The 14,291-nt window shown below is 44.0% G+C and overlaps 1 protein-coding gene across 7 annotated transcripts in view; it reads left to right on the forward strand.

Annotated features, from left to right (window-relative positions):
- Positions 1-14,291, forward strand: part of NTM (neurotrimin) — a 948,891-nt gene that overhangs the window by 533,146 nt on the left and 401,454 nt on the right. For 2 of the 7 annotated variants that reach the window (XM_045483496.1, XM_045483497.1), the window contains exon 2: positions 9,887-9,971. In XM_045483496.1, the coding sequence (XP_045339452.1) occupies positions 9,887-9,971 (85 nt within the window). Of the gene's footprint in view, positions 1-2,784; positions 2,792-5,069; positions 5,078-8,884; positions 9,972-10,087; positions 10,216-14,291 lie in introns of those variants that run through there. The other 5 variants (XM_045483498.1, XM_045483499.1, XM_045483502.1 and 2 more) reach the window with 4 other exon arrangements.

Genomic DNA, 14,291 nt, shown 5'->3' on the forward strand with positions numbered 1-14,291 from the left:
TCTCTCTCTCTCTCTCTCTCTCTCTCTCTCTCTTTATCTCTCTCTCAAAATAAATAAATAAGCTTTAAAAAAATAAAATGAAAACCTTATTATATTTAAAAAATAGAAATCCTAGGGGCACCTGGGTGGCTCAGTCGGTTGGGCGGCCGACTTTGGCTCAGGTCATGATCTCGCGGTCCATGAGTTTGAGCCCCGCGTCGGGCTCTGTGCTGACAGCTCAGAGCCCGGAGCTTGTTTCGGATTCTGTGTCTCCCTCTCTCTGACCCTCTCCCGTTCATGCTCTGTCTCTCTCTGTCTCAAAAAAATAAATAAACGTTAAAAAAAAATTAAAAAAATAGAAATCCTAGTATCAATTATTTTTATCCCAATCATTTCCCACTTCTTGAGGAAAGTTAACTCAGCTTGAACACTAACCCATCTGATTGCATGTTTATTTTTAATCCCCATGTTTCACTAGTAAACAGACTTGATGAAACCAGTGAGTGAGAGAGTGAGTGTGCTCATGTGTGTGTTTGATGTAGAAATGTTGCAAATGTGTTATAATCAAGGCAAAATAGCATCCCAGAAGTTTAGCCAGGACCACTTTTATAATAAAAAATATTGATTGATCCCAGGGATAGCAAAGATCACTTCTACCCAATTACACTCCTGCTGCCCCTTCTAAAGCAGTGTGATTCAGGGATTCCTTCACAGCTCTTATTCTTTTATGTACAACTGTTATTATAAAGTGGTCTTTATGACACTTAGAATAATATATGTATAACTTACATGTATGTGTATGTGTACATATACATATATATGAGTGTACATAGAATTTGCTAAGTATCCTAAATGAGTCCTAAGAAACTCAGGAGAGATTGAGACAAAAACACAGCAGAATGAAACTCAAACATGAAGTCCAAGAGAAAAAAAAATTACTAACAGAGTGGAAAGAGAGAGAGAGAGAGAGAGATTAAAAATAAAGAGGAACAAAGAGAGAGAAAGGAAACATACAATAAGCTTTACTGTATAGATAGGGAAAAACAGGACCCCAAAAAGTCAAAAGACACAGGATATAAAACTTACTATTCAAGCTGACCTCTAAGACTCTTCCAACCATGATATTCTAATAGTCTAGTCTGAAAAGGATGGCTTAAATATTCTCTTTTATGGCTGGATGCCTAGCATAGACTATGATCTAGACAGCCATGTCCCAGCTAGGCTTTAGGGGAAGATTCCCAAATGGGCAATTAATTTAGATTTAATAGGACAGTTACTGTAAGTTTAAATAAATGCCAGTTAAATATTAACAGTGTATTTATTGAAGATTAACATTGCTGGTTGCATTGTGGGATTTTCTTTTCCTTAAAGAAACCCTTTATCGGAAGAATTTTAATCATCTTGGCTCTGCCATCAGCTTGCCTTAGATGCAGGGCAGCTCATTTATTACTTTGTTCAATCGTGTTCTGTACTGTGAAGTGCATACCTTGGTTCTGGAGAAAGTAGAAGGACATGAGTAGGAGGGCTATTTCTCTATAGGAGGGATTGATAAGTGGGTATGAAGGATAAAGTGCTTTTGAGGAGAGTGTCGAGAAGCACTCAAACTATAGGCTATGAGAGTTGGAAGGGCCCTTGGAAGTCACCTAATCCAAACTCTTGGAATAGAAGAAAAGCGGAAGTGAACGGAGCACCCTCATGCAGCCAGCAGATGGCATGCTTGATGCAATACCCTGGACCCCTAGCCCTACCCTGAGCTGCCCTCTTGCTCTGGAGTACTTTTAACTTTCAAAAGTGCCCTAGCCCATTTAGATGCATTAGGAGGCATTAGATTTTCAGAAAGTCCCATATATCATAAAGATTTTGGTTCTTCTGACAAGTAAAAATTTGGAAAAAGAAACTAATTTTTTTTTTTAAAGCAAGTGAAGTGACTTATCTAAGGTGATCTAATGAAGGCCTGAGTTGAAACTAGAACACAGGTCCTTTGGTTTACAAAACCATATTTATAAAATGTCACCTCCAGTGAAAAGTACAATGAATCTATATGTTTTGAGCAAATTTTTGTCTCTTCTGTTACTGATCTTGGTTGGGGAATATGGAGTCAAACCAGTAAAGAAAGTGCAGAGAAAAGGTTAATGAGATAAATGAGTAAAAGGAAATCCTCTGGGGAGAAAAAATTCAAGGGTAGAAACAAGCCAAATTCCTTTGATCTGGGATGTTAACTTCCAAGTTCGGGGCTGGTGAGAGGTTTCTTTCTCTATGAGAAACCCCAACCCGACTCTAATGTAAACATTAGAACTGCTGTCTTGGGTCTGTCTATGCACTAGATGGATGTCTGCATGGAATCCTCCCTCCCTTCTACAGAGGGAATGAAGCTGGTCCTGAAGCACTGTTCTGGGAGGTTAAATGGTAGAAATTAGGAAAGGTAAAGCAGGCACAGGATATTATTATCAAATGACGAATCTAAGATCTAGACCTGAGAAGGCTTTGATTTCAGTCATCAGGCACACAGGAACAAAGAAGGGTGTAAAGGTTTATGGAAGGAGTGGAAGGAGTGGGGACTGCTCCTTTAAAGATGAGATGGAGGGATCTTGTCTTGTCTTCAGGTTCTTTCACTACCTTTCAGTTATATGTGGAAGCAAGACAGATAAAAGTTCCCAGGCTGGGGCGCCTGGGTGGCTCAATTAAGCAGCTGACTCTTGATCTTGGCTCAGGTCATGATCTCAGGGTTCATGTGTTTGAAGTCCGCCTCGGGTACTACACTAACAGCTTGGAGACTGCTTGGGATTCTCCCTCCCTCTCTCTCTCTCTTTCTGTTTTTCTTTGCTCCTCCCCTGCTCACACTCTCTCTGTCTCTCAAAATAAATAAACTTAAACAAAAATTCCCAGGAAGAGAAAGCCCTCTTCTCTTTTCCCAAACACAGGCCATTTCCCATAGGCCTATATCCTGTGTGCTTTTGTGGAGCATTGAGTTTGAGACACTACGGTGGGAGCTGGAGGGTCATCTTCTTCCTGCCCTGGTTTGAAGGCTAAGCTACTTCCTTTTATGACCACATCTCAGCATGAAGTGTCTGCTCAGTCTCTGTGATGAAACCTCTCAGCATCTGTATGCTCACGGTGCTCACAGGCCTACACTCAGCAGACTGCCCCTGGGTTCTCTGAATGAATATCAGGTCTGGCACTCCTCTGTCCCTGCCAGTCTTGATGTAGAAGCACGGTGGCTCCCACATTTTAACCCCTGCAGTGTGTGTAATAGGCTTTTGTTGAACTCTCTACATCAACTGTCTTATTTCTTCATCACACCAACACTCTGTGGTAGGCACCATTCTTACCATTATTTTTACAAATGAGATTATTTCCTCAAGTCAAGGTCACACAGCTAATAATGGAGATGATGAGTGTTTGACCTCTGGTCTGTCCAATTCCAAAGCCCATGGTCATTCTTCACTGATGCATTTGCACTGAATAAATTCATAAGTGAATGAACACAGAATGCTGGAAGAGTTAAAGATGTTCAATCACAGCACTTTACACATATCCATCCCTAGACATGAGGGCGATCTGAGAATATAAAGGCAGCTTCTGCTCATGCTCTTTCTGGTCTTGGGCTGTGTGGCTTCTGTCCTGTCTGCCTACAACGAGGTTCCCGCCCACACCACCTGCCTCTTCATCTCCTCACTATTAAGTCCCAGTTTAAAGTCATTTTTGGGGAAATGTTTCCTGATCTTCCAGATTCCACAAGACCCTTCTGTCATATGCATTCTCTATTTCCCCCTCAAAGTGCTTATCACAACTGTATCCACTGGTTTGTAAAATTATTTATTTACTATCTGTCTTCCCTGCTGGACAGTGTGATTTATGAAGGTAAGTCTTATGTTGATTTTGTTTTTGTCTCTCTCTCTCATCACAGTTTCAATGCCCTGCCTATCCCATAGCTAGTGTAACACTAAATGCCTGTTTGTTGTATAGATGAATTTCTCACTTATGTTTATAAATCTTTGAGATCACCTCTCCCCTCCTAATGTCATTTTAAATTAAGTTCGGGAAACATGGTCAGTGCCTGGAAATCTGGACAAGCTAATGGGACAAACTGATTCTAAGAGGGAGGCATATTCCAGCTTTTTTCTTTTTTCAATGATTATTTATTTTGAGAGAGAAAAAGAGTGAGAGAGAGGAGTGGTGGGGCATAGAGATAGAGGGACAGAGAGAATCCCGAGCAGGCTCTGCACTGCCAGCACTGAAATCCAGAGTCAGATGCTTAACTGATTGGGTCCCCCCAGGCGTCCCCCCCACCCCAGTTTGTTTTTCTTAGCACTGAGAACATTCTCAAGGGCTCATAGGGAGCGTGGGGATGAGTTCATGATAACTTCAAAATTCATGAGTGTAAATACAAATAAAACCACTGCCAAACCTAATAACACAAAATTACAAGCAAATCAAAGGCTGGGGCTATGTCTTTCATTCCTGTATCACTAACTCCAAAGTGATTTCAGGTACATAGGAGGAGCTCAAAGTCTACCTGTCCATACTTACTGAATGCACTGAATTCAACTGAATAATTGGATACCCAGAGGTATTCTTGGCAGTAATAGTATCACTTCTTTTGTAGTTCTCTCTCTTGCCCATAGATGAAGCAGCCAAAGGAGATATTTTATTAGCTCTTAAGCAGTGTCCTTACCTGACAGGTGTAGCAGAAAGCTATATTGGAACAGGAGCCGTGAGTCCTGAGTTCCAGTTCTGATTTACCAGTTATTACCCTTATGTCCCTACAGTAATAACTCCTTCCTGGGTTCAACCCTCCACCTTTATGAAATGAGTGGGTTGTACGAAATATCTTCCAAGGTCCCCTCCGACCATATCATTCTGTGATTCTGTGACTCCAGGGTCTTATTTTGACCCAAAACCTAGGTTAGGAAAGATTCTGCCCCAAAGATCCCTGGCTTGTGAGATGCTCCCATTTAGGCATCTGGCTTTTTCTTTATTGGTGCTTTGAATTTAATCATTCATTGTGCTCCTCCTTACTTTTCCGTCTACCTACCGATTATTCTTCTGACCATCTTTCCCCTTTATGCACCTCTTAGAAAGTTGTATAGCTTTCAAAGTCCATAGATAGCCTAACCTTTGCCACTTCTTCCTGTTCTCCTTTTCTATCCTCTCTATTTGTGACCCCTTTTTTCTCCTTAGAGGCTTCTTCCCCTCCTTCAAGTTGCTCTTTTGCTCTTTCTGTTGAAATCCTAACATGCTGGACTCTAGCCCAGATGAACAACGATTTTATTTTGATCTTATATTCATATAGGAGGAAAAGAATAGCCTGTATTTTCCAGAGTTCTGCCCATCCCTGTTCCCCTAGAGACATCTCTTTATTCAGATCCACACCACCTTTTCTGATTAAACTTTTCAATATCTACTCGGTGCCACGCCACTGTAACTGCCTTGCATCTTATCTTCCTGCCTGAGCTCCTGTTTGGAATCTCTACCAGGAGAGGGGGGCCTTTAGCCTTTTTAGAGAAGGAGAAGCAGAACTGGCATTTCTTAAGCTAGTGCTCTTCTTTTGGTCTTCCGTGTGTGTGGAATATTCATAGCTCTTTAGCTAGCCCCAGCTTTCTGTAGGTAACATAGAGTGAAACAAAAACAACAGCTGATTTCCCTTTCACTGGGAATTTCCTATTCCAACCTTGCTTTTAGTGTGTAGATGCTGCTGATGCCAGAAGCCTCCCTCTACCCCTGTCTCCTCACCTGCCTGCCAGCTCTTTGGGATCTGCACCGCAGAGCTCCTGCACTCCCTCTGTTTTGCAGTCATGGGATCATTAAAGGGAGTATGAGCATTTTCGTTTGCTCTGGCAGTGTGTGTGTAGGTGTGTGTGTGTCTGTGAGCTTGAAAAGCATTGTCCTATGGATATTTTTATAACCTGAAGCAATTACAGCTGTCAGCACAGAGACAAGCTGTGACAAGTTGATTTATGTGTACAGTATATGTGTATCCAAGAGGGAAGGGAGGAAGGAGAGGGAGATGGGGGGAAGAAGGTGGAGGTGGGCGCTTGTTAGGATGCTGCCTTCCAGGAGGCAGAAAGGAAGTTGTTTTTATAAAGAACACAAATAATGAAATTGCTCTGACTGTCATCCCTTTTTCATTAACTTGGATATGCTGGGAAAAATAAAATAAATCTAGCAGTTTTTATGAAGCAAGACACAGGATATAGGATAAGCCACTAAGTGTTGGTTATATTTAGGGATTAGGGGATGGGCAGGGAGTTGACATATGATTTTGATCTTCATCTACTCAAACAACTTCAATAAGGAGTTCGGATGAAATGGATTCTGGCTTGTTAATTGTGAGGGCATCTCTGGTCTTTCAACACTTTCTAAACTTCCATTTTTGAATAAAGTTTGGGCCCCTTGACTCACGGAGAAGGTATGAGGTTGCAAGTGGCTTTTCTGTCTCCAACCTGAGCTCTGCTGGGTTTCCTGCCAGATGCTGCAGCTCAGCACCCTCCCTTCATGGTCAGAGACAAAGATGGTTTGACTGTCTTAGATCAATGACATGCAGACTGGTATAAAATGAACATCTTAAAGAGCCCATATGAAGAATTATTTTCCTGCCCAGTCATAATAATGAAGTGGTAGCAGACAAAAGGTATTAATAAAGCATCTTCCACCTTAAATGGATTTCTAAGTATTTTCCTGTAGAGTTAATCATGTATGTAGGTCCCTAGGGAAGGCTGGTTGTTGTCATTATCCACATTCCCAGATGCAAAAACTAATGCTCATTTGTACCTACCTGGGAATTAGATGCAAGAGCCAGGACTAGAATTTATTACGAAAGGAATCTTCCCTGCCATTCCCAAGCCTGCAAGGAAATGACTCCATAGCCCAGAATGAATCCCTCTCCCTTCCCCACACTGTAATTATTTCCAGCTGAGGTAGTGAAGATGTGTGTACACAGAAGGGTTGGTAGGGGAGCATGAGGGGTGGGTAAAATTGAAAGATGGATATTATTAGAGGTAACTCGTTGGCTTTAGGGGAAGAACAACTCCAAATTCAGCAGACTGTAAGTCAGCAAATACAATCTCACACTTTACTTCTTATAGGGTCTTGCAAGAATGGACTGGTGCAGAGAAAGATTTTCTCTTTTTTATTCTTTCAAAAATATAAGCAAAACTCTCCTGCTCTCCATAGATGCATAGATGCCATTTTTTTTTTTTTTGCTTTTGCTCCACCCCCCCCGCCCCATAGTAAAGTCATTTGTTGCAGGCATAAGTTGACAATTGATTTTTTTTGGTGCTATATATCAAAGGGTCCCTACTGGCCAAAAGTAGCAGGTGGGTTTCCCTGAGAATTTAATCTCAGGAAAAGTCACCAGAGGAGATGAAGAAAAAATGGCCCTAATGATGGATTAATTGAGATCTTCAGTGTAAAGTTGCTCAACTTTTAACGGTTGACCACTTTCTGGTTAACTATTAAAAGAAAAAAAAAAACACATTTGCTCAGTCTGTCTTTGTTACCCTGGAGTATGGGTCCTACATCTGCAAACCCTATCTCCATCCCTACCAGTCTAAAGTAGGGTGAGGCAATATGGTGGGTAAAATGCTTGTTTTATTTCTGACACATATGTTACCTACATGCAAGTAGTGGTTACAACCTGCAAGGTGTAAGGACTTTTCTGGCACTGGGACACTTATAGTTATAATGTATCAATCATTTTGGTGTTGGCTAGATGGATTTGGGAAAGAACATCTTTTTCTGTTATTTAACAGCTATTGGAAAACAAAAAAAACAAAAAACCCAAAAAAAAAAACAAAAACAAAACAAAACAAAACAAAAAAAACAAACAAAAAACAGATTCCTGGTTGTATCTGATAGAAAGTTGAGGGAGAAGAAACAAAGTCACCGTTGGTTGCCTCTTGTCTAAGCCCAGGAAAAATCTGGGTCAGTGTAGAGGGCTTAGATCTGGAAGTCCCTGAGAAAGCATGTTAGCATTACTTAGCACAGCTGTGTGGGTTGGGCTGCTCTGGGCTTCTCCCTAGCTCAGGGGCCAGGCCCAGGAAGGGGAATACACTGCATTCTTTCATAGTTGGACTTAAGGGAGAAATTTAAATGTAGGTATACAGGGACCCACAGCAGCTAGAGAGAAGTGACAAGAACTGAAGCAAAACCAGTTTTTCCCTGGGTTTCAAGAATTCGAAAAACACACCTCTTAAGATGATTTGAAATCAGCTCTGCAAGATTGTGAAACCCAGGAAACTTGGGAGTCCGCAGTATAAATAAAGCAAGTGGCTCACACTCATTCATCTGAATGAGCACTTTTGCAGGGCTAGCATCTTTTAATGTCGACAAAACAAGAATAAAGAATGTAAGTTAGTGTCAAACTTGACCAAAATTTTGATGCGATTTTGCCACTTTTACACACTAAGAGACTTCTGTGATTTTGCATTTATTTTATATATGGGAGATCTGTTTAGAAAGGTGGTGTTGAGTCTCCGGTGTTGGAAAGTAGCTTCTGGGGGTGGGGGGGTGGGGTGCTGGTGGTGTGGGCATTGACTATTGAATAAAAATGAGATTATTCTAAAGCATCCTCCAACACTCTAAATTTACTCTAAATGCTAATGGAATTAATCTGATAATTTTAAAGGTGCATGCATGCATGCTGCAGGAAATTAACCTTTCCTAGTTAATTAGTTTGTGACCCTTTTTAAGATGTCTTGGGTTTATTAAGATTGTGAGGTAACTTTGCCTTTCTTCTTAATTTGGAAGTGACAGCTCCTCAAGGGGGTAAATGGTTAAACTCCTCGCCTCGGCTGGTGCACTGCCGCGGCGCGGCGCGGCGCGGCAGGGGTTAAGGTGGGCGCCCGCGCCCCGCGCCCCGCGCCCGCCCGCCAGGATGAGCGCGCAGTCCGCCCGCTCGCTCGGCGCCGGCCCCGGAGAAAGTGGCGGTCAGTGATGGAGCTGCTGCCATGACAACCCCGGCGGTCGGGGCCCGCGCGCGTCGGGGCTGCTCCCGGGAGGAAGGCGGCGCGGAGGCCGGGGGCGGCCGCTGAGCGTGGCGTCCGCGCGGCTCCGGTGCCGGCTGCGCCTCGTCTTCCCTAGCCAGACAGCCAGCGAGCTAGGGGCCGCCGCGGTGCGCTCCGCCGGGCCGCTCTTGCCTCGGCCGCCGCCGCGGCGACTGCCTCCCCCGAGACTGGCCGAATCGCAGCGGCTGCAGAGCGCATTTCGGCTCGGAGGAAGTTGACCGAGGCGGCTGCCGCAGGATCACCGGGTCCGGATCGCACGAAGCCCGGCGGAGCCGCCTCCAGCGTGCCCCACTTTCCATCTCGGCTATTGTTACGGATTGTTTTCCTCCTGGCGATCCTTCCTTTGAAACTTACAAAGAAAGTGTTGGATTTCCCCTTGTTCGAACTGAGGAATTGCAGACCACCTCTGGGGCGCCGGATCTGACCCACCCCCTGTCCCCTTCTGGTACCAAAGTGCTTACTCCACTCCAAAGTGCCATGTCAGAACTGCTACCGGGAAGAAGGGGCTCTTGAGACGTGCCCACACCTTTGCACCTGCCTTGCGCTTCCCCTTTCTTGGCCGTCTTCCCCGGCCGAAGCAGCACCGAGGAAGCACCCCGTGGATGTCCTCCGTGGAAATTGGTTATCCGAGGCCGGATTCGGGGGAGGAATATTAGACTTGGAGGAGTCTGCGCGCTTTTCTCCTCTCGCGCCTCTCGGTCGCTGCTAGTTCACTGCTCGGTCCCTGAGCTCGCTCCCTCACCCCACCCACTTCCTGTGCTCGCCCGGGGGGTGTGTGCCTTGCAGCTGCCGGAGTTCTGGGAAGTTGTGGCTGTCGAGGATGGGGGTCTGTGGGTACCTGTTCCTGCCCTGGAAGTGCCTCGTGGTCGTGTCTCTCAGGCTGCTGTTCCTTGTACCCACAGGAGTGCCCGTGCGCAGCGGAGATGCCACCTTCCCCAAAGCTATGGACAACGTGACGGTCCGGCAGGGGGAGAGCGCCACCCTCAGGTAGGGAGCTGTCTTTCTTCTATGAATTAACAATGATTTGTATGGGTTGTGGGGGGAGAGGGGCAGGGGTGCAGGTGTGAGCTGTGGCGCAGCTGGCACGGAGGTCGCTGGTTCCTTGGGCTGCACGATTCATGGATGGGGAGCTGAGTGCTCTGCCCCGGGAACGTGGTGGTGTTAGGGAAACGCTCAGAGGTTGGGGAGATGAGCTGTTTCTCCAAAATTGGCCTCCTTGGCTCAGGACTTGGTAAGCGTGAGGGGCGGCTAAGACAGGGAGTCACTGAAATTGAGGACAGTGGCATGGACACTGTGTGCCCGAACCTGGTGGCCATGGTGACTGGGGACCTGGCTGGGGCTCAGCATGAACAGTCATCTCTGAAGTTAATGAGTCCCAAAGGACGAGTCTGGCTCCATTTGAATGCCTTCACTCTGCCTGTGCCATGGGGTGTTGCCAGTGGGCTCCTGTATTCTGGCAGACCTGATGTTTTGTCCTGGGCTTGACTGTGTCTGGGCTTTCCTGGGGTGCCTTCATGCCATGAGCTGGTGGGCACAAGGACATGTTTTTTCCTGTCGAAATATGGCTTTCTGAGATTGAAGTCGTGGAGATGAGTCTGATTTGTCCATGGAAAACATCATTTACTCTGGTTAGCTGTTCCCTCTTGTTTTTGTTTTTGTTTTTTTTTCCACTAAAATGGTGTGTGAAAACTCATCTACTGAAAAGATAGGATATTTCAATGTTGAGTTGGGTCCTGATGGGTTTCTGGGGTTAAGGCTTACAGAAACTGAGGAGGAGAAGAATCTTGGCTATGTTTTGTGTAAGATGGGATGAGTCTATGTCCCTGATGACCCTGCCTACTGACTTGTTAACTCAATTTCCAGTGTCTAAGAAATGTATCACTCATGATAGGGTAACAGAGAATTAGTGATGATAATGGGAAATCTTACTCTTTAGAGAGAGTCAGCATGAGGCAGAAGTTAAGAAGGTTCATATGAAGAATCATTTCTCTGTCTCTCTTTGATTTAATATTCTCTCTTACTTAAAGTTTTCCAAACTGGGCTACTGAGCTGACTCTAAGGCAACATGGCAATATTCCCATGCTTTGCATTCAAAGATTCTTAGAAAGATAATCGTGGTACTGGTGTCCATTGTTTTACCCCTGGTGACTGTTCTTTTAAAATTGCATTGTTTGTGGATGGTACGCTTAAGGGAATACCCACAGGATAGAAAATGTCGAGAAGGGTGCTCTGGCAATACAGAGCTGACTTGTCAGGACATTGCCAAATGAAGTGTGTGATTTAAGGACATATGTAAGGCCTACAAACATCCCGTGCTCCATTGTCTTTGAGGAGCTAACCCCCAAAGCCCCAGTGAACTCCTAGTTACCCATTGGCTCAGAAAACCCACCTCTTCCACTAAGCCCTTCAGCAACTACTTTGGACAAAGGTTAAATATCTAACTGCCTCCCACCCCAGAATTACTGTATCTGCTTTGTCAAGGGATGTCATGGAGCTCTAAAAATGTTGTGATTTCAGGCTGCCTAAAAGAGAAGTGCAAAAATGAAGCCTTAACACAATACGATGATGAATTTAGTGTTCTCTGGATGTTCCCTTTGTCCCTAACTCTTAGCAAGGAGTGGTCCCAAAGAGATGAAATAGAGACAGTCTCACATGGAGAACATTTTAGAAACAGATGGGATGGTATTTTCAAGGAGAAGGTGGAAGGTAGTCAGCTCTGTGGAGATTTGGAGATAAAGAAATAGCAAAGGGGCCTTATAGACAATTGTCCCATATTGTAATGGGGATCATTTGAAGAGGGGTCGGATGAGCCAGGATCTGGTCTTCAGAAGGCATCTTCCTAGTCTCATGAGAATTAAGACTCTCTAGAGAGTGGCTGAATTGGCAGATGTTGAGCCAGGCTTTAGTTAGGAACAACTTCTACTTAAAATTGCATTATCATGGACTAGCTGCTTCCCTTTCTTTATCTTTCCCTCCATGCCTTTCTTGCTCACTCTGGGCTTCCCTGTCCCTGTCTCTTTCAAGTGCTAATGTTTCTTTGCATTTTCACATCTGCTCTGGTCTTATTTGGGTGTAGAAGGAGGAAGTGGAATATGATGGGGCTTCTTCTCTGGACTCAACACTGCTGTGACATAAAAAGACTCTCTTAGAACATCTCCTGCCATTCTGTGCCAGCCCCTGGGACGAAATGTCTAAGTGACATAAGGAGGAAGACACTTCCAGTGGATGGAGCCTTATAGGGCAGGGATTAGAGGAGCTAGGATGTGACTGACACTGACCCACTGGCTAGGGCCTGATTTAGGATGTAAATCGGGCTGCAGGTGTATCAGATGACCTGCACAAAGGATGCTCATGTTCTGCAGGATAACCTTCATTCTTCCCAGGCTCTTATGCACTAGAACAAGCAAGGTCCGCCATGCTGAGGTGTTCTTTTGTGGAGTTGGAGCCTTTGAACCCTCAAACACAGTCTTTGTAATTTGGTGTGCAAAGAAGCAAATAGGAATTTCAGAATGTATTTTGTTTGCATAAAATTTGCTAAATTTGCAAACCTGATTCTAGATTGTTGTAGTGCAGTGTCTCGGGGCTCTGGAATTTTGTTTTTTTTATTTTTATTTTTTGTAGTTTTTCTTTCTTTTTTGTGTATTTATGTGGATCTTTTCATTTTATTTCCCTCTTTATCTTCTTCCTTCCTTCTTTCCTTCCTTCCTTCCTTCCTTCCTTCCTTCCTTCCTTCCTTCCTTCCCCTCAATCTCCTTCTCTCTCTCTCTCTCTCTCTCTCTCTCTCTCTTTCTCTCTTCTTTTCTTTTTCAGCATGCAACTAAGCTACACAGAATACAACTAGGGAGGCCTGGAGCACCTCTGCTCTGCCCTGGAGAGCAACCGTGTCCACATTGCTGTGGGTGACACTTGTAGTTTACTTCTCAACCAGCAGAGGACTTTTTGCTCTGATTTCATTTTATTCTTTGTTCTCGCCAGTTTTATTTTTTGAAGATGTCTTCCAGTCCCCAAAGAATGAATGCTTCAGCAGCAGATTCTAATGTGAGGAAACTTTTAAAAATGTTTTATTTCATCCAATTAGTGTTAACGATCCTTGTGGAGGTATTGGGAAACCTTTCACCGGAGCCTGCCATTGACAGCCTGAAAAAAATCGCAAACAATTTGCTATCACCCACCCTTTCTGCCCTCCTGCTGACAATCTGTATGCATGTCTTTTTTTAAAGGTGAGGTTATGTAGAACAGGATATACCATAATAATAGCATTAACAAAGGTTTAGGGAGCATTTGCTATGTGTCAGGGAGGAGTCTGTTTTTCATAGCATCTTCTCTGTCATCCAGCTTTATAACATTAACATTTAACCCTAATAGAGACCCTGTGATATAGGTGCTATTATTATTCCCATTTTTCAGATGAGGAAATTGAGGCATGGAGAGTTTACATTGTTTGATTAAGTTGTACAGGTAGGAAGTGTTGAAGCCAGGTTATGAGGCAGTAGTAATAATGTTAATAAGATGAATAGTAGTGTCAATGATTGGTCAGTTACTGTATGTGTTAAATAGTTTGTATACATAGTAACATTTAATGTTTGAACAACTCCCTGAAATAGACTTAATTATCCCAACTTCATTGCTATGGAAGCTAAGGCCCACAGAGGGAAATTTAGGTAATATCACACAAGTAGTTAAGTGGCAGAGCTGGAAGCTGACTCAGGACTCTATTCCCTCATTTTGGACACCACACTTTCCCCGCTGCATTCTGTGTTCTAATTCCTTGCTAGTACTTAGTGTCTCCTCTAGTCATTTTGGCTTAGACCCTTTCCTGCAATGATGTTGAACCTTCTATGTTCTTTCTCCTCATGCAATGGGGAACAGCTAGCTGTTGGAAAGCAGAGATCGTACCTTGTAATGTCATGAGCACTGTGTACTCCCAAATGTTTATGGAACAGATAAAATGAATAGAAACTAAACAAAAACATCCCCCAGCCTATATTCAACTTATTTCTTTACTGCATTTTTCCATCATTTTACTTTAAAATACAGCTGTGGTCAACCAACAAAGGTTTATTGAGTGGTCCTTACATGAAGGGTTCTGAACTGGGTTTTGGGGTATAAAAAGGCATGAGGCTTGGATGTCGTACTCCAGGGCCTTAAGTCCAACTCAAAAGGCTGGGCTGTGGACAAAGAGGTAACTTACAGGTGAGGCAGAGTGTGCCCATCAGGAAGTGGGTGATGTATGTGCATGTGGTCAGAAAAGAGCATCCTGTTTCCATGTGGGGTGGGTTTCTCTGTGGAAATGCTGAGGAAAAAGTG

Source organism: Leopardus geoffroyi, chromosome D1 (assembly GCF_018350155.1).
Source record: "Leopardus geoffroyi isolate Oge1 chromosome D1, O.geoffroyi_Oge1_pat1.0, whole genome shotgun sequence".
Lineage (NCBI taxonomy): Eukaryota > Metazoa > Chordata > Mammalia > Carnivora > Felidae > Leopardus > Leopardus geoffroyi.